Here is a 19,133-nt window from a genome sequence, read left to right as displayed (position 1 = left end):
AAAGGGATGGCAACAGCACACTGGAGCTGGTCGCAATCTTTTCTCAAAATGTCCAGATAATGTCTTCATTGTGTCGCTGGTTGACGACCTCTCTCTGCTGTATGCAAAGATTCAATTGGGCTCACTTTTAGGGTTTAGCTTCATAACTCAGTCTAGTGTAATATACTTGTATTTATAGCTCATACTGTCCATTGTAATGAGCACTGTTGAACAGGATCATCCCCAACAAGAACTAGTATTGCTATGCTTTCAAGGCTTGCATAACAGTACTTGTCAGAGCTGAATGCTCACCAGTTAGTATAGCAGACCCTATTAGCTCTGGCTAATTCAATTTTGCACTTAATTAAATAATTTTCAAGTATATGGGTAAGCGCAGTTACATTTCAATAGGTAAGAAAGGCAAATTCCAATGCAGAAGCACTCTGCTCTGCCCCTTTCCTCGCATGAAGTGAACAGCAATACCTTTCATGATAGGTGAGCACTGAAAGTTCATTCAGATACAACTACATGTTTCAAGATGTGCACTTTAAACAGAAGTGGCTGCATCAGTTGTGGACTTTGTAAACAAAAGTGACCCTAAAAGTTGGATTAGATCTAGTTAGTGTAATCTTAAATACGGTGTGCTAGTTAGTGTAATCTTAAATACGGTGTGCCGTGCAGAGACTTCAGTGCATGTTAAAGCACGTGGAATATATCAGCGTTGTTTGTGTGTGTCAAAGCTGGCACCACGCACAGCAGGTTTTCAACGCTCTTTCCAGCGTTGTACTTGCTCAGTGCCACTGTCCTCATTCTGTCCAGCATTTTGTCTTCGTTTTTCCAGGACCCAATTCTTGTGCTCTTTTACGTACTTCCTTGCGAATTTGACATAATTTCGAAGTGAAGTAAAAATGTGTCACTTTTTCCACTTCTTCATGGTGTTATGGTTATTAGTTCACTGTCTTTGCACTATAGTAGACCCTGTTATTGCATAATGTATTGCACTAATGTGGCCTTTGCAGTTGCCGAGTTATCACCATCGTAGTGGCATCGTTTTTGCCTCTAGCACTTACACATGCCACATTCTAGATTTCAAGATTGCGGCATGTCACAATAAGATGCCATATGAACATTTCTTCCTGAATTTAGCATACAGGAAGTTTTTTTCCACCCGAATTTGCACGAATTTAGAGCACATGTTTATTTACCCGATTTTTTATCCCCAAATTGGGGGAAAAATATTTCCTGAAAACTTCAGGATCCACTCATTACGTATCGGACTCATTTGCACAATAAAAAAAATTAATAGAATAATAATAAGAAGAAGATAAATAAGTCACAAAATATGTAGCAGGTACATGATAGTAGATTTATTTGACAATCATTTCAACACGCACTGTCAACAGCATTCTCTTGCACCAGTTTCCAACGAACCTTACATTCAGTGGAAGCATATGTTTTGTGAGCCGCACAGCACCACATCCTCGTCATTTGCTCCTGCGGCCCATGTAGTCTTCTAGGGCCAAACAAATAGGGGGGTCAACATTCTGTCAAACCGTCAAATAAAGGTGCGCACGCTTCCGCGTTGACTTGCGCTTTCAAAGACTGATGAACCCATTATCCGCAGCTGCATCAACACCTGCGCGATGCAACACCCTCAGCGAGTCGGATGCGAGCCCCAGCGGACGAAAAAGCGCGATAAAACTCTGTCTTTAAAATAATACGGGCAAAATAAAACTCTCTACATTTATGGCACCTGGCCAATATCTCTTTTTTCCCTCTCTTTCTCTGTCACGAGAAGAGTCTCTCAACTGCAAAACAAGCGCGTGAGACAACTTAAAAAGGGGGACAACAAATGGGTAAAAAAAACATGACGTAGCGAGCTCCTCTCGTGATGTCGAGTCCGTCTGAGCCTAAGGCACGTGGGTCGGAAGGGGGGGAGGGCTCGGACAGCTCCGCAGTAACTAAGGGCAATGATGAAAACTAAAAGGCACTCTGGGAAGTTGTCCGTGCAGGTTGTCAGAAAGGAAGCATCCCATCTGAAAGTAAAACACGCACGGCATCACCACAAGCGACAATAATTCCGAACTGCAACTGCCCACCACCACGACCAAAAGTGTTGCAATGTTTTACCCGAACCACCAAGGGCATGCTCTGTGACGCTCCGGCAGAGGGATTCCAGTCGGTTGTTGAGCTCCGGGTCGTTGGCCGAGTTGTCTGCTGGTGCACGCACCCCTGAAATTGTTCTCATTGTTATCAGTGACAGAGCAAGAACGATTTTACGGATATTAACTACTTCGTATGCTTTTCGTTTTCGCATTTTCTCCGGCTTGGACGGCTACCTAGCTGCCATCTCCACAAGCTCAATTTTTTCCTTTCCATACCGCTACCTGCCATAATGGTACTAATTTGTGTTGTCCATAACGTTTAAGAGACAAACTTGTTGTAGTTGCTGGTATCCCTTTGTTTCATGGTTGCACATACTTAGAATTAGACATTATTTGTAGAGCCTCATGTTTTAGGGTTAAACTCAATAAAATCCATTTTACCCCCGATGTGCATCACAGTCACTTGACGTAAAACCTCGAAAACTTGAGAACCGAACTCACCAGAGTACAAATGCAGGCGCTTATACAGACTCGGGTGAACACGAAACACTTCACACTCTGCCCTCCCTCTCACTACCTCATACGTTGTTCTTTTCTCTTTTTTCCATCTGAAAATCTGCTCTTTCACAATATTATCAGATTTTAACCTGTTTTCAGCTTCAAATATAAAACGCAATTTTCAGTCCACAATTTGAAAAAAAAAAAAAAAAAAAACACAAGGGCTTAATCATTTGCTTCAGACTGAAAAACCTACATCGGAGTGGATAAGGCAATTAAACATAGAGGGACAATGGTTTTATCCGTATTTCATACAAAGGTTCATATCCCATTGCTGGTGTCTTTTCTTTAACTGCCACCATTCAAGCCAAGCCAAGCCAAGCATCAGGTTTAATGCAGTTACGAAGTAAGATATAGCAAGTCTTACCTGAAGAAGGCTTATATACTGGGACTGCAGGCCTGACGGGTGCCGAGTGGGTCCTCTGCACTGCCACGTGGGGCTTGTTGAGGTGCTACCACAAAGAATAGAGCACTTCAGAAAACCAGAGGCAGCTGTTTTGAACAAGTGGGTACCTCCTGCAGACTAGGCCGCTTCATCACCATGGCAAGAGGACCTCCATCAGGGAAGAACGACAGATGGGGCGCAGCCCCACGTAGGGGCGGTAGCCTCAAAGAGGAAGGACCGGGAACACGTACTGCTCCCTTTGGGAACAGCCCTCCCAGTGCACTCCCTACCAATGCTTCATTGGCTGGTAACGCTCCGTTCCAACGTCTGAAAATGAACCACAACTAGGGTGACCAGACGTCCCAGTTTAGAAGGTTTATCTCACCGTCCCTTCTTTTTTTGCTTTAGTGAAGTAACATGTACAGTTTTTCGCGAATGGTGAATACCTTCTGGATCAATATGCAGCGAGGAAAGCAAAACCAGAAGAATGCTACTCCTCACACACACAGTATTTAAAAACCATACCATACAAATGATTCCTTCCTCAGGATCAAACTCATTACAGAGTCGGTTGTTACATCCACGAGTGACTTCTTCTGCGTGGAGATGGGTACGCAGGAACTTTTGTTTTGCGGAATTTATCGCACCTCTAGAACAAGGCAGACCACTCGCCTACCGAACTTAACCTCCCCCCTATGGAACAAAAAGTAGTAGTTTCACTACTTTTTTAAATTAATTTCTCTTTCCCCGCCTGCTCTCAAGTTCCGTTTTCTACCTTTCACAAATATGGTCAATTAGTCAATCGTTTCCTTTTGTAGCGTAAAAATATCCGTCATGCAGTGGATATGCAGTGGAAGCATGGATAACATAATGTTCTGTACAACAAACAGAGGTCCCAGGCCGGAACAGTCGTCTCCAGAAATGCACATATGAAACAAGTACCCATGTTTGACATCGTTCGACAGTCTATTTGACCTATTTTCACTCCTGAAAAGTGCTTCGATATTAAATAAACGAGTTTTATAAATTAGCATTGCCTCCGCAGCTGAGGAATCTCCAGCGGCAAAACATCATGGTGACGCACGTTTGAATGGTGGGTCAGAGGACAGCGCGCAGACGTCTGGCACTGCTTCCGAGTTAGCCTGTTTAGCTCACTGGGTGCCTTGCAGACGCTCACCGCTCTAGCGACTTAAGGTTGTCAAGGACGTTCTCTCATTGGTTGACTTCATTCTGATGTTTTTTCATATCCCCAGGTAAGAGCTTCTACCATACTCTCAACATGCAGCATCTTCCCTTGCAATGCATTTAGTAATCAAATTGCACCGTTTGTTCGCAAGTTTCGGTAGCGCAGTCCGTGATCAGTAGAGAGTGGATTTTTCAGCACTAACAGGAGGCACCCTCGACCGCATAGCATGCAGTATGCCTATCATCATCGTGAATGATATCGCTCTGCCTCCTGATAAGGTGAAACGAATTTTTGAAAGAAGCCACAAAACCTTATAGATTCTGATTCTCCAATAGTAGGTCACATCATTGAGAGCTGGAGTCTGTCTCCTAGCAACAGTGTGAGCGTCTTGGCGTCATTCAACATTGGAAGTCTGCCAGCAGCTGCGGTGAAATCGACCCTCGGGGAGCAATGTTGCCAGACGCATTGCAGAATTGCACACCCTATGACATTGCATACTTCATAAAACTAGAAACGAATTTTATGACACTTCTGCTTCGCATAGAGGAACGATAGTTCTTGAGAATATAGTGTCAGACACGTGGATGGCAATGGCGTACATTCGGTAAGATTCTGACTGAGTCGAAATGGGACCCCGTAGTGCGAACATAAAAGTGCAAATCTCACCCTTGGCGTCGTGCATCTAATGACCTCCTGGCCGGCAGGGGATGCCACACTTTTTGCACCTGTTGCTTCCACGAGAACAGACGCCGTTTCTGAGTTGGGCTGAATGAATCATGCGACAGGCACTTGTCCACCAGCATCAGGAAGAGGTTGAGGTCCTCGTCGTCTGTCCTCGATGACACCAGGATGTTGGTACACACTGAAAGCACATTGTCTTGGAAACTGTTCCACAGACCCGTGAACCAATGCGAGAGGTACCTTTTCCAACAACCCGCGTGAAAAGTGCGGGAAGGTCTCCCAGCTGCTCTCCTCCAGCTGGTGTTACTGGAGGGCATGACTCCAAGGAGGAAGGGGGACTTTCTGGGGAGTCATCTTCCTTGCTTCCTGGGGAGGAGGAGTAACCCTGGTCCGAGCGTTGGTTCTCTGTGCAACTTTTCATTGGGGTCTGCAGCATCGCCTTCAGCTCTTGTAAGGCTGCTCGAATGTCACCGCCTTCCTCCAAGCCCTGCGTCGCGGAAGAGTTATACCTCGGTACCTCAATAATAAGTAGACCCTGATGTTTTAGGGTGAAACCCGATTTTTCCCCCAATTTGCACCCCGAATTGAGGTTCACCTATCCAGGGTTAAACCCGATTTCTACCTGCAAAACTCCACCTAGGCTATGCACTTCAAGGCATCGACATACTAGTTTCTCACATAATATGCGACTGCCCCTTACTTCTGGCACTCTGGATAAACGGTACAGTGAACGTTTATTCTACAATAATGCCCGATTTCTCCCCGAACTCAGTCTGATGGTAATTTTTATGCCCGAATTTGCATGAAATTTCGACATCAATTTATTGCCCGATTTCTACCCCCCGAATTTGGAAAAATATAAAGCCCGAAAACTTCAGGGTCTAATAATAAGCCAACAAGTTTCCAACTGATTAGCATGAGCTCGTGATTGTTTGAACGGTGTACAATGAAAGTTTGTTAATTTGAACTTTTGGAAACGCTGCTGCGGCTGTAAGCAGCGCAGGTTTTTGAGGCACTCACTGTCCCGTGCCTCTTCAGCTTTGATGAAAGCGAAGGGATGCCATTCACAATGTTCGCGCACTGGAACAGAAACTGATGAGCATCACCTTCTAACGAAAGAAGCAGATGATTGCAGATTTTTTTTTTTAATAGGTTGACAGTCCCAAGTGTTCTCGGTCTCCTTGATGTCAAATACAGTCATTTTTCTTTTCGTCAGCTTAAAGTTTGCCTAATTTGAACCTTTTTGGCATCCCCGTGAAGTCAGAATTAACAAGTACTTATTGCAACAACATCGCCACACAACACCCCTACGGCTTGTGTTCCAGTGGCGAACTCACATGGTCGAAACTGCACACCACCCGATGGCATGAAATCGTTCCAAAATCGCCAATGCTCAGTCATATGATCAGTTTCACGTAAATATGGCTGCTCCTGAGCTGGCAATTTGCTTTACCAGATCCATGTGAGGCACGAAAGATTAAACGTTGTCACTTCGAGCCATTATTACGATGCCTAAACTGCTTCTGAATTAATGGAAAGTTGCGGATATGACCTACCTTCTCCAGAGCTTGCAGAGTTGCAGGCCTCTCATTCAGCTTCCGGATGCTTACTACTATCTTGTGCCTGGCACCCTTAGTGACATTCTGAAACAACTTCAGATCAGTCACCTTGCTGGGTTCCCGTCAGGATTCCACTTCCCGTTATTACCTGTGTTTCCAGTTTCTCTTCAGTTAGTTCCATCATCTCATCATATGTCATGTGGGAAAAGAGGTGCGCATACTTGTGCAGCCGCAGGCTCTTCAACCAGCCCGGGACGTCTGAAATGCAGCAAGCACCACACTGCACTTTCCAACCCAAATCTCCCAACATTAAAAGAGCAGAACTGAGTAGTGGTATCCATGATGGTATACTGGTAAAGAAGCTATACTCTACATGAAGAAAGCCACTTCATGCTGCCATAAATGCTCAACTTTTGACAAAATTTTAAAAATATATCATCTTCAAATTTCAAAGCCTCGATCTCAAAAATTATTGTGCATGTGCGATATTAGTTCAAGAACAACATAATAATAATAATAATTATAATAACTTTATTTTTGTTATGGTACCCAAAAACAACCAATAGGGTCTACATGTGGAACTTGTGGTGTGAGATCAGGAAAGAAAGCATATCGCTCATGAAGGAGCAGCACTTTATCTCTGAAAGCCCTGCAACTTTGTTGGAGATGATTTCTCCCATAACTGTCTGGTAAACAACATAAAAATCATGATCTGTGTTTTCTTAACAAGGAATGCCTAAAAAAAAAAAAAAAACTGGGGGGGGGGGGGGGGGGGGGAGGCACAGTAAAGGGAATCTACCATTGCAGTTTTCAAAGTTTGGTTCCTTTCTACAAGGGGTGTTCACATCAAACCGGGACTTTCTGTTTCCTGAGTGTACAAATGGCTCGCGCTATGTACTTCTTTTTCGTCATTTTCACACGCGACAAGCTTCCGCATTCACCACGTGGTGGTCCAAAGTTTATGCAAAACAGAAGACACATGCTGGACAAGATGGCCGACAACGAGGTGAGCGCGCACATCAAACAGCGAATTTTCATGAAGTTTCTCGTGAATGAAGGCGTAAAGTCATCTGAAATTTACAGAAGACTTCAGGCTCAGTATGGCCACGATACACTTAGCCGCAGCAAAGCGTTTGAGTGCTGCAAACGGTTCCGAGACAGCCGTACATCAGTGCAGAACGATCCCGGCCAGGGCGGCTCAGAGCCCAGTGTCAGAGTTCCTGTGAACATCCAACTTGTGGAGCGCCTGATCCTCAAGGACCGACAGATAACATGTCTCGAACTGGCTTGAAAGGCGGACCTTTCTGTGGGAACGTTGAACACTAACGTTCATGAACACCTCCAGTTTCGGAAAGTTAGTGCTCGCTAGGTCCCAAGGCAGCTCTCCGTGTTTGACCGGCAGAGAAGACTGGAAATCTCCCAAGAGCTAAGGTACCGTTTCGACACTGAAGGACAGCCGTTCCTTGATGGGATCATCACGTGCTATGAAACGTGAGTGCACTATTTTACTCCTGAGTGTAAACGCGCATCAAAACAGTGGAAGCATCCGGGCTCGCCAGCTCCCAAGAAGTTCCGAAGCACCCCGTCTGCGGGTAGGGTCATGGCCACGGTTTTCTGGGACAAGGATGGCGTTGTTCATGTTGATTTTCTGCCCAGTGGTACCACCATCAATAGTGCATATTGCTGCCAGGTTCTCAGGGACGTGCATAAGGCGCTGAAGCAAAAGCGGCCGGGCCTCATCACCAAAGGAATCCTCCTCCTACAGGACAATGCACGCCCGCATACCGCGCATCTCACGACACGCACCTTACAGGAACTTGGCTGGCAGTTGCTGCCACATCCCCTTTACAGTCCAGACCTCGCCCCCAGCGATTTCCATCTCTTCGGGCCACTGAAGGCGTTCCTTGGGGGCCGCCACTTCAGCTGCGACGACGAGGTTAAGAATGCGGTCCAATCATGGCTGCTACGCGTGGGTAAGGACTTCTACGCTGCTGGCATCCAAGCCCTCGTGAAACGCTGGGACAAGTGCATTAGTGCAACTGGAGATTATGTTGAAAAATAAAACTAATTTCTCGCCTGTAAGTTCATTTTACTTTTGCGAAAAATGAGAAGTCCCGGTTTGACTTGAACACCCCTCGTACGTTTCATCTCATTCTAAGCAACTTTCTACATATGAAAGAAAAACAGTCTCTGTTCGAAATATCAGCACCTCTCATCCTAAGGCATTTCCCTTAACATTAAATTTCTTTATCAGTTTGCTAGATTTTCTACCCTTCTACGTTTCTACATATTAACTTTTTTTTTTTTTTTTTTTTGTGAGAATTTTCTGGATGTGATACAGCAGAACCTCCTTGTAGTGACATTATCATAAAATTAACCAGTTGACTTCTATTCACTGTACACACCTCATTAAGAACAGACACTTCAGCACCATGGTGCACCACAGAGGTCACTCAAGATCCAGCTCTTTGGATCATTTCTCCAAGGTAATGCTAGATTGTGTGGACGCTATTACAGTTTTCTTGCTCGCGCTATGGTCCTTTCCATCGTAAAAACTCAACAGCTACGGGGCACTTGAAAATATCCACAGATCACCACACAAATTATTAACAGGACGTAACGTTGCACTACCACATGGCAGCCCAACACACTTAAGAAACAATGTTGCTGTACCTACACGACATTTACGGTACTGTGCTGTCCCGTTGCTTACATTATGCATTCCTGATGCACACTCTCTAGGGTATGAGAAGGAACCAGCCTCCACTACAGGGATCCATCCTCTATGAGAGGTCACTTTCTCACCAGTGAACGTCTCCTCCCAGCATATTCGTGCTACTTTTCTGTACAGTAGAACCTCTGTTGAACCCACAGCCATGAACTGCCGATACAGTGAAGCTTTTGAGCGGTCCGAACAACTTCGCTTTAGAGAGGTTCTTCTATACCTGGCAGATTTTATGGAGAGCAAATTAAAGGATGGCCTCACCCCGCATGCCGTCTGTATTGAAGGTTGTCTGCTGTTCTTCTGTTGTCTGGCCATCTGAGCCTGAAGAACCGATGCTGCTTTGTGGGGACAGGGGTGGGGCACCGGGCTCCCCCTGAGGCAGACGCCATTCGCTAGGGGGGGAAACCCCCATCCCGTTCTGCTGTTGGCTGTTACTCTGCGGAGCACGTTGCCACTGGAAAGGGGCTCCGTGCAACAGCATGCTAGATGAGCACGGGGGTGTGAGACTGTTGCTCCTACGCAGCTGAGCTGAACCTGTTGGAGCTGCAAGTTAATGATGTAGAAAATTATTTACAAAAAAAAAAAAGAAAGCAAATAATCTTCATGACCACAGCATCCTACACTGAAGCAGTGACTGAGCAAAATTATAGCAAAGAGTGGGGGGGGTACGGCTTGGGACAAAAGTTTACGGAACACCCGAGTGTCACATTTCTCCATTGGGGTGATGCCCTAGCAGAAAACAGGAGCCGACACGGTCACCCGTTTCTTATTCAATCTCTTCCAGATATGTAGTAGGTTGCCGATCTGATGAAGAAATACGCCAGCGCTGTGCTCCGTAAACTTTTGTCCCAAGCTGTACAAGGGAAAGAAGAAATACAAAGTGCTTGAAATGCCCCTGTTACACATGGAGAGGAGAGGAGAGGAGAGGAAAGGAGAGGAGAAGAGGAGAGAAGAGAGGAGGAGAGAGAGAACTTTGCACCGCACTGCACTTTCCAACCCATACACATTACACAGTGGCATCCACATTAAAGGGTCATCGGAGAGGAGAGGAGAGGAGAGGAGGGGAGGGGAAGGGAGGGGATACGAGAGAAAGAAAGAATACGGACTTTCATGTTTATCTAAGCATGCACTTCTTTCAAATCCGGACAAAAAAAAAAAGCTGCAATCAGACATTTTCAGACACCCTCAAATAAAATATGATATATTTTCTGTTTTGTCATAAGTAAGACGTAATAAGAAATGTCCATAATTTTCCTGGTTCTAGAATATCAACATTTTCAATTATTTACAGATATAACTAGGCTCTTAGGGCTGATCCTCATAGATATCTGTTTTCCCATAAGCAACGCCAGAAAATGGTTGCAGGGTGTTGCCAGGACACATTGTGATGTTGTCAACCCCTTCCATAAGTGCACACTGTGGTATTGTGCTGTATCTACATTTCAAGCTGTGGTGTAGTTTATACCTCCAATGTCTAGGACACTGACCTGATGGTGCTTCTGATGAGAGGACATTGTTAAGAGGATGGTGAATCATGTGGCTAGAATCCAAGCCAGGGGGCAGGGACCCGCCCAAGCTCCCCAGCTCTGCGGGGCAGTAACTCCTGCAGCCCCCAGGAAGTCCCCCTGACAGGCCACCAGGAGGGCAGACTCCGGGCAGTCCCCCACTTTGATACTCCCCCCCACTTGACATGCATGGCCACGAAGATCCAACGGAGCAGTGCCCATTAGACAGCTCAGTTTCCACTCCACCACCTACCTGTTCTGGGAACCTGCGCAGAAACAGTTTGGTGTTTTCAGAGAGATCAGTAGACTAATAACAGTCTAAGTTCTTGCCAGCGGCACTCATACTACTTGTAGTAGTTCTCATGGTGTTAAGACGTGCCTGTGCATGGGTTGTACTCGGACAAACGTCGTTGTTATTGCCTTTATAAAAGCATTTATGGCTTGAAGGTAAAAAATCACTGATGGCGGCTTAGAAGTGTTTCATGCCCCTCACGTGGGCTCCCTAGAGACCTTTCAAGAGAAGGACACGTATCCAAACAGAGCTTGTGCCCCCTGACACACGACAATGGGGGAATCCTTAGGGTCCGAGGTTTTCGGATTTAACCCGATTCTTTCCCGAATGTACCCTACGAATCGTGCATTTAGTGATTCGGCTAAAGCCTCATTTCACCTCGAATACAGATTTGTTTGTTTGTTTGCTTTTCGCGTGCCCGGAACCGTGATGCATCACTTGCAGTAGCAGGCGGGAGGGAGGGAGGGAGGGAGGGACCACCTATGGAAGGAGGGGGACACCACAGTCGACAAGGTAAAGTGTGACATGGAGGCACGCGTGGCTTCCAGCTGTCTCGCGTCTGTCGGGCTCGATAACTGCCACTTTGTCTTTGATCGTCAGTGTTTTGTACTTCGGAATGGTTCCTTCCCACAGCAGTCGATCACAAGTTGCGTTCCAAAACACGTGAGAACACGAAGAACAGAAGTGGCAAGTGGCAACCAGAGAAAGTGCGGGGTGAGGGAAGCGAAAGCGTGGTGAGAGCAATGGGAACGGTGAGGAGGGTGTGCAATACGATTGGCAAGTCACTGGCCACGTGGTTTTGAGGGCGCCACGGAGCGGAGGGTGACTCGCTGATGCGTCGTGCTGAAGGACACTGAAAGAACCACGCCGGAAACATTTAGAATTTAGCGGGCTGTGGTGCGCACATACATTGAATTAAGCGGCCAGATCGCAATGCGCAAAAGTCAGAAAGTCTTGGAATTATCCAGGATTCTGAATTAAGCAAGTTCAAGTTAACGAGGTTTCACTGCATTTATTTATTTAAATGTGCCCATCAACGGAAAAGTGATGAAGCGAGCCAAGGAAAGCGTCTCACCTAGCCGTGCTGGCAATGCGTTCTTCCAAGTGCCTCAACCACAGGGTGAGCAAGCGGCGGTCTTCCCGTGAAGAAATAGCAGGATGAATGAGTGAATACGATAACAGCTGACGGGCTGCTTCCACCAAGGGCTGTGGACGTTCCAGTGCATGCGCCAACACCTGCAACACACAGCAGCACTTGAAAGGGCTAGTCCGCTACAAAGGCCCAAGATTATTCTGTAACATTCTACATGTTATGCGTGTACTTAAGTAACAGTGGGCAATCGAGTTTTTGAAACCTCGCTATAGCACGGTTATTTCACGACGCCACTTTTAATGGCTCTTCAGGAGAATCAATTTTGCATATTGGAACACAGACACTGTAGTGGGGAAAATTTTTAGTGTAACATCATTCCACATTTTGTCAACATAGTAAGCTTTATTGGAGGAAGGAAGGCCTTCTGGATATCTACCAAGACCGAAACAGGCTGAAGTTAGATTGTTGATGTTCTTTGACGTGGTCCTTCGACTGCACACTCTACCTAGTAAAATTCTGCTCACACTTGCACTCACTCATGTAACCCACATCTGAAGTTGTATCTCAGATTCTTTGTTTTACTGCTACTGGAGAATAGGCAGCAGTACCTGAGGGATGAGGGCGAGGTATGCCTGTTTGGCTGCCTGATTGCCAGGGCTGAGGAGCGGAAGCAGCCCCAGGAGCTGGCCCAAGGCGTGCTCACGAGGCTCTTGACTAAGGCCTTCAATGTACGCTGAAATGGAAGAATAAAACATTATTCACTGTTATAACCTCTCACTGATGTCACACAGGTATGCAACCAAGATAAAGACTGACTGGTGGTTGAGGACAGTTTTGAGACATGGTAAATTGTAATCAACAAAATCTGTCTCAAATAGGTGGCTTGCTTGCTTCGCAGGCACCAGAAGATACCGATAATGACATTACAGCAGCGGAAGCGCTGGCTATAAAATTCAGTTACAAATAATTGGCTGCAGATCTAATCGAAATATTTTGCACAGTCACGGTGCAGTTTATAAGAAAGCATATGACAGCATTTGTCTAGTTCTTGTCTGGATGCAGATCATCTCATTAACGCATTCGCTCCTAAAGCCAGAGATTCGCCAGTCTCCAGAAAAGCACTTGCTTTAAAAGCATCCCCGTAGATGATTACCCTGTAAAGACTTCTTGTGTGCTGCATAGCCTTATTGACACCAGATGACACTAGTTGCTTAGTACCTTCAGTGCTGTGTATTAAAAGGGAGTCTGGCCATTAAAGGAGCAGTCTAGAGGCCCACAACTTTTTTTCTGTTTTTGGTCAGTATGGAATGTTAGGCGGCCGAAAACAGTTTTCCCACAATTAGTGCAGCCGTAGCTAAATTGGGACGCCTGCAATAGCTCCCCGAACCTCCCGCGCGCGCGAAACACCCTCCTTCGCCTTTACGATAGGCACGTGATGAGCGCCACCACACACGTCACTATGTGACGCAAGTGGTGAGGACGCTCCTCATTGGACTTGGGATCACATGATTCGCCCAGGCCGGAGTGTCTGCTACCGCTTGGGAGACGCCATGCGTTCTCCGGCTTTGTGATGTCCGAAACGGAGGGTTTGAAGGCTGTCAACGACACAACCACGATTTTTTGGGACCGCAGGCACCACGGGAAGAACGAGTGGTGCAGCCCGAAATTAACTGCGTTTGTACAGCAAAAACCCCGTGCTTCTCGACAGTGTGCAGCCTGTCCGACAGTTTTCACCGCGCAGTTGGTTCAGTGGCTAACAGGTGGCGCCACAATACCGCTTCCACAATACCGCTTCGCAATAGCTTTCTGCTGCTGTGAATTCTGAGATTGCACAGGAGCCACGGATATATTACTCTTGCGATCGTAATCTTATTTTCTCAGGCTGCGTATATGCTTCTTCTTTTAAAGAAAACGTGATATAAATCATATAAATAATAGAAGTCAACAAGAAGCAGCTAGCAATGTTCGTAGCAGACGGTTTTTCCTACGAACGAATGAGGGGCTCTCTACCACGAACGTCACACTAGAGTGGGTGTGGTCTGCAGTTGGAGCGCTCCGGCCTGTCACCGCAGCAGCGATTTTCCAAATTAATTGCACCGTGGTGATACAACTTTGGACAGAAATATTTTGTGGGAATGCTTTTCACATACTGCTTTACAAGATGACAGCAGTTTTGGGCCATGTTAGATATCACTATACCTCTATATCACTATACCACTCACTATACCACTATACACTATACCTGGAGCTACACCCCCTTTTTGAGCTCTCTGGCCAATCACAGGTCGAAATACAGTTCTCTACTATTACATCCATCCTGTACTTACAATTCACCCTTATTTACTGGGTGCCACCATTTTAGAGAAACTGGATGGATTTGGATTGAAGCGGACATCACTGGTGACAGACCAAAACGACGGATTTTGCGCCCCCTTTATCAACACCATCTGTATGGAGAGGCATGTTGGGAAGGCTCAGAACTGCAGAAATGGTTGCTGGCAGCAGTGATTGGCAAGGAGAGCGGTACAACCGCTTCCTCGTAGCAGACGACTGACGTAACGCAAGTAGATTGCATCAAAAATTAGCAAAGATGTATGTATAAATAAAATTCAATGATATAATGTAAGATCCTACGTATCACGGGCGTCTTTCTTGATATTATCTTGGGGTCACCGTCTTCATTAGGCCTAACATTAGCGCCGAACCATCTCACTTTTGCGTAAATAATGATGGTGGAGCGAAAGTTGTAGCTGATTTTGCAGATGCATACATGAGGATATATGCTCACAGTATGAAATGAAAGTAATCAAAATTTTTTGTCACAAAATCTCCGCTTTGCCGTTCCAAGCATTATCCTCCATTTTGGAGAAAATTTTGTGTCATGGCAGCCCCCATGGATAACGGCAACCAATGAAATGCGCCTTAGTTTGATTGACAGGACGAGCCTCTTTTTTAGGCTCCTCCCAATGGCCAGACTCCCTTTTAATACACGGCACTGAGTATCTTCAGATCCGTTTATAGAGAGAGTTTGGCCATTCTCTGATCTTTTGCCGCCTTGTGCGTGGAGCCTGTCTTGATGACGCTGCCTAAAAAGCCTGATTCCAAGTGGAATCCTTCTGGAATCCACTTATCAGCCAGCTGGTTGGCGCCATTGTGATGCAGTCCGCCAGCTGGTTGACATGTGCTTTGTCGTGGTCAATGTAATCTACCGGAATCGCCTGTTTATGACCCACAGCCCCCGTAATATGTGGGGCATTGTTGCAAAACTGAAAGAATTCAAGGACGAAGAGCCTCGAAGGACGGAATACGCACGTGTCTTCCATCCTCGCATCGTAAACAACGACCTGCATCAGTGTCTGTGACCAGCTAACAACAGGATAACAATAGATCGGGGCGAGGGAGGTCGTTCAGCCGTGACATTGCATGGCACGCTTCAAGTTAGGCTCCTCCTGATGGCCAAACCCCCTCTATAAACGGCTCAAAGTATTTTCTGAGTACTGTGGGAGATCTTTAGTTGAAAAATGAGAACCTTGTGATTTTCCTTTGTGTGTGTGTGTGTGAGTGGAAACATGAAATTCCGGAAGGGCAGCTGTCTCGGGTGATAAAATTATTGCGTTCTGTGAGCACCAAACTGTTTATTCAGTCTCATCGCCATTGTCATAAACGAACAGTGGTGCTGCTACAGTACATAAGCATGCGCCACATGCTCATGTGCATTCTCGATCTGTCTTAATGTTATCTCATGTGGATGTTGGATCCTTGTATTAGCTCATTTGGCCCTTCAACACCCACATTGCCAGGTAATGGTTATTTCTCAGTCATTCATTGTCTGTGTCATCCATGAGTGTTCAGAAAATGTCCGTTTTCCAACTGTCGTATTCATGAATCTATAGAGTTAGGCAGACAGCAAGGGGCATCGGGTACGTCACTGATGATGGACTCCATCTACCATTGGTGTGGAAAGTTAAAATCGCTTCTCACCAGGGTCATTCGCATGCCTCTCTCGTTGATGGAGCTCAGTGCAGTGTGCTAGAGAGCGCTCCAAGACAAGGGCGAGGAATCGTGCCTGGGTTGGTCCCAGGCGACGCAGGAGGGAGTAGAGCCCCACTGTCTGCTCACAGGGGTTCCACAGTTCAAACCACTGAACCATGGCTGCCACCTGGTCCCGGAACAGCAGACTCGACTTCATGCCCCCACCACCTGAAGTGAAAAAAAAAGGCATGCGTAAACAATGAGTACTGTGCTGGGTTGCCACGGGTTATGGGTTGGTACGGGTTAAACACCGGCTGGGTTGCCACCCAGCCGGTGTTTAACCCATACAACCGGTTATTTGCTGCTCATGCCAGCTGCCAGTTCAAAGGCAATACCGGCACCTTATTGCAGGTGTTTTAGCCAGTGTTGAGAGCAGAGATGGGGAAGTTATTGGACAAAAGGAACTTGTTACCAGTTAAGTTACTGTGCAAAAAATGTAACTAAGTTAGTGACAAAGTTACAGGTAATGAAAATTAACTTGAAGTTCCTAAGCTACTTTGGAAAAGTAACTTTCAAAAGAAAGGAAAAAGAAAGAAAAACTTTCAAACTTTTTAAATGAGTTACTTTCAAGTTACTTGCTACCTAATATACACTTTTTTTCTTGACCTCTCTATAACTAATTCAGATCTTGTTCTCACAATGGGCGGTGCTAGACGTTTTATAACAGTTTTGATATATGAAAACTATACCAATATCTGACATGACGAAAGAAGCCTATCTCTATGTGCTTCTTCAGGAAGGGATTTGATGATTTGGTCTCGTTGGTTGGCTGGGTGTTTTATAGCGCAAGGCAACTTAGGCCATAGAGCACCATGCAATGGTGATAAATTGCAATGCTAGTTAAAAAATAACCTGATCACGTAAAACAAGAACACTGGTTTAAAAGGTGTATAATTGTAGAGAAATTAAATATTTGTATTTACTTTGTAAACTTACAAATCGTTATGACATCCCACATTCCTAAAAAACTGGCATATGTTACTGAATGGAATGGCTGCCTCGTCACCGAGCAATAAATTTGATCTCGTAATAAGATTCTTGAACCGAGCACAAAACAGACATTGAAAGTTTAGTTTCCAAGAGCTGTCCCCTACACACATGACGTAGAACGCACCAACTTTTAATCCTGCTACGCAATGCCCTCTGTCATTATAAATGCACTGCTCATTGTGTGGTGAGCGTCACCCGAGCCTCCTAGTGTACGGCCAAAATAGAATTTGTAACTTTCACTGTGTAACAACATCAGATGTGCACATAAGACTTGCATGCACGTGGCTGTCGTTTTGTGATGATTATGCCAGTAAACTTTCAGTCCAAAAATGCTCAGAAAACAGCTTTCTGTTAGGGAATGAGTCATTAAATGGAATCAGCTCATGACATTTCCCCGAGTGTAATTCCAAAGTATGATACACTGCATCGCCAGTTAGAATTACACCATTTTCAACTCCAAAACTTAAAATGAAGACTCATCAAGTACCCCGACCCACCACCAGCTTTCCTGATCCCACATATGAGGTGGTATCACTCAGTAACATCATCCACCTTGGGTAACTCATGTCAACCTGAGTACCATGTCCAAAAAATGTTGGATGAGCTCATATTCTTTAAGGTCTGTGTTTTCGAGATCCAAGAATTAAAAAAAAAAAGTGAGACATGACCTACACAAAAACTGACCCTAACAAAACAAGTAAGCTATAAAAGTACAACAGATGTGTAGCAAATAAATATCAGTAATTCAGAGCAGAAGCTGATTCCCAAGGCAAAACAGGATGCAATGCCTGTAGTCTAAACAGCAAGCACCGTGGCAGTCATTCCCAGGGTCGACTTTGATCTCGGTGCAAACCAAGTCAGGTAAATTGTCATGAATAGGGCACTCTCTCCTCCACACCAGATGCCATGTTTAGAACCCTTTCTTACTTTCTTCAATGCTTCTAATCTCAAGTACAACCACATTTCGACTCAGAAGTGTGAAGCAAGTGTGCCTCGCCTGCAAGCAGTATTGTGATTCGTTGGAAATGTAAATTGCAGGCTGTTCCAACTCCGTTTGTATAAGCATGCACATGGTTGACGACTCTGCTCAGAAGGGCTTGTACAAATTCAGACATTTTCTCACGTTCCGTGCCCTGAAGATGATTCTGACAACAAGGCAGAATACATAAACCATTTCCAGAAGAGCAGCACTACCTTGGCAGGCAGAGCCATGCTGCACAGCAAACAAACAATGTGGAAACACTGGCTGTCACTTTGCTGATGCAACAAGGCATAATGCGATAGCTTCGTTGCTGATTCGCTGAACAGATAAGAAATCACGTGAATAATTTAAAATGCTGGAAACGCCTTCACCGAACCACAATCAATCACATACTGAACTTACTAATCACACGAACTGCTGTTGGAACCAAAGACCCGCTTCCACACGTGACAGAGAATTGTCTCTAGCCGCTCTCCGCTTTTGCTGTGCAGCAGCATACCCCAGCTTGGCATACCCCTCATCCCCTTGTCTTTGTCCAGCAACGAAGCACAATATTGTCTCTCTTGCATGTTTTCTCCTCTATTCGATCTTCTGTTCTTCAGTAGCAGCCATGTGGTCCGGCACTGAGCTGCGCCCCGCACTGAAAATACGCGCCCTGTTGCACCGTGCATAACCTGCTTCAGTGAGGTGCCTGTGGCGTAATCTATCTTCGTTCAGTGCCATGGGTGTACCGAGAGGGGAGCAGGAATTCCGTAACTCCATGGTCACTTGTGGACATTGTGCACGCCCTTGAGTCATAGGTCGTCATGATTATTCTCAGATGTCATAATTGGAACCTCCGAATACCCACACAGTCCGCAGCGCCCGTCTCCAAGAAAAGAGGGGGTTGCACTCTTTGCCCCCCCACCCCCACCCCATCCTGGGTATCACCAAATCCTGGGAAAGCCCATGCTCTGTAATACTAGTAAGTTTTCTCTCATACTGCACAGAAAATCCTGGGGGGTGCCACAATAATGTTCCCACCATTTTTAAAAAAACTGAAAAATTAACCTGAAGTACAA

The 19,133-nt window shown here is 45.7% G+C and overlaps 1 protein-coding gene across 1 annotated transcript in view; it reads right to left on the bottom strand.

Annotated features, from left to right (window-relative positions):
* Positions 1 to 1,331: 1,331 nt before the first annotated feature.
* Positions 1,332 to 19,133, bottom strand: part of LOC135396833 (protein Smaug homolog 2-like) — a 42,552-nt gene continuing 24,750 nt past the window's right edge. Inside the window, exons 4-16 of the mRNA XM_064628036.1 lie at positions 16,050 to 16,268; positions 12,677 to 12,801; positions 12,051 to 12,211; positions 10,666 to 10,949; positions 9,440 to 9,721; positions 6,602 to 6,711; positions 6,451 to 6,537; positions 5,135 to 5,381; positions 4,880 to 5,075; positions 3,156 to 3,354; positions 3,010 to 3,094; positions 2,110 to 2,211; positions 1,332 to 2,015 (exon numbers count right to left, since the gene is read on the bottom strand). Coding sequence (XP_064484106.1) covers positions 1,996 to 2,015; positions 2,110 to 2,211; positions 3,010 to 3,094; positions 3,156 to 3,354; positions 4,880 to 5,075; positions 5,135 to 5,381; positions 6,451 to 6,537; positions 6,602 to 6,711; positions 9,440 to 9,721; positions 10,666 to 10,949; positions 12,051 to 12,211; positions 12,677 to 12,801; positions 16,050 to 16,268 — 2,117 coding nt within the window. The 3' untranslated portion in view covers positions 1,332 to 1,995. The remainder of the gene's footprint in view (positions 2,016 to 2,109; positions 2,212 to 3,009; positions 3,095 to 3,155; positions 3,355 to 4,879; positions 5,076 to 5,134; positions 5,382 to 6,450; positions 6,538 to 6,601; positions 6,712 to 9,439; positions 9,722 to 10,665; positions 10,950 to 12,050; positions 12,212 to 12,676; positions 12,802 to 16,049; positions 16,269 to 19,133) is intronic.

Source organism: Ornithodoros turicata, chromosome 6 (assembly GCF_037126465.1).
Source record: "Ornithodoros turicata isolate Travis chromosome 6, ASM3712646v1, whole genome shotgun sequence".
Taxonomy (NCBI): Eukaryota; Metazoa; Arthropoda; class Arachnida; order Ixodida; family Argasidae; genus Ornithodoros; species Ornithodoros turicata.
The sequence above is the reverse complement of the archived record's forward strand: the minus strand, read 5'-3'. Positions and strand labels throughout refer to the sequence as shown.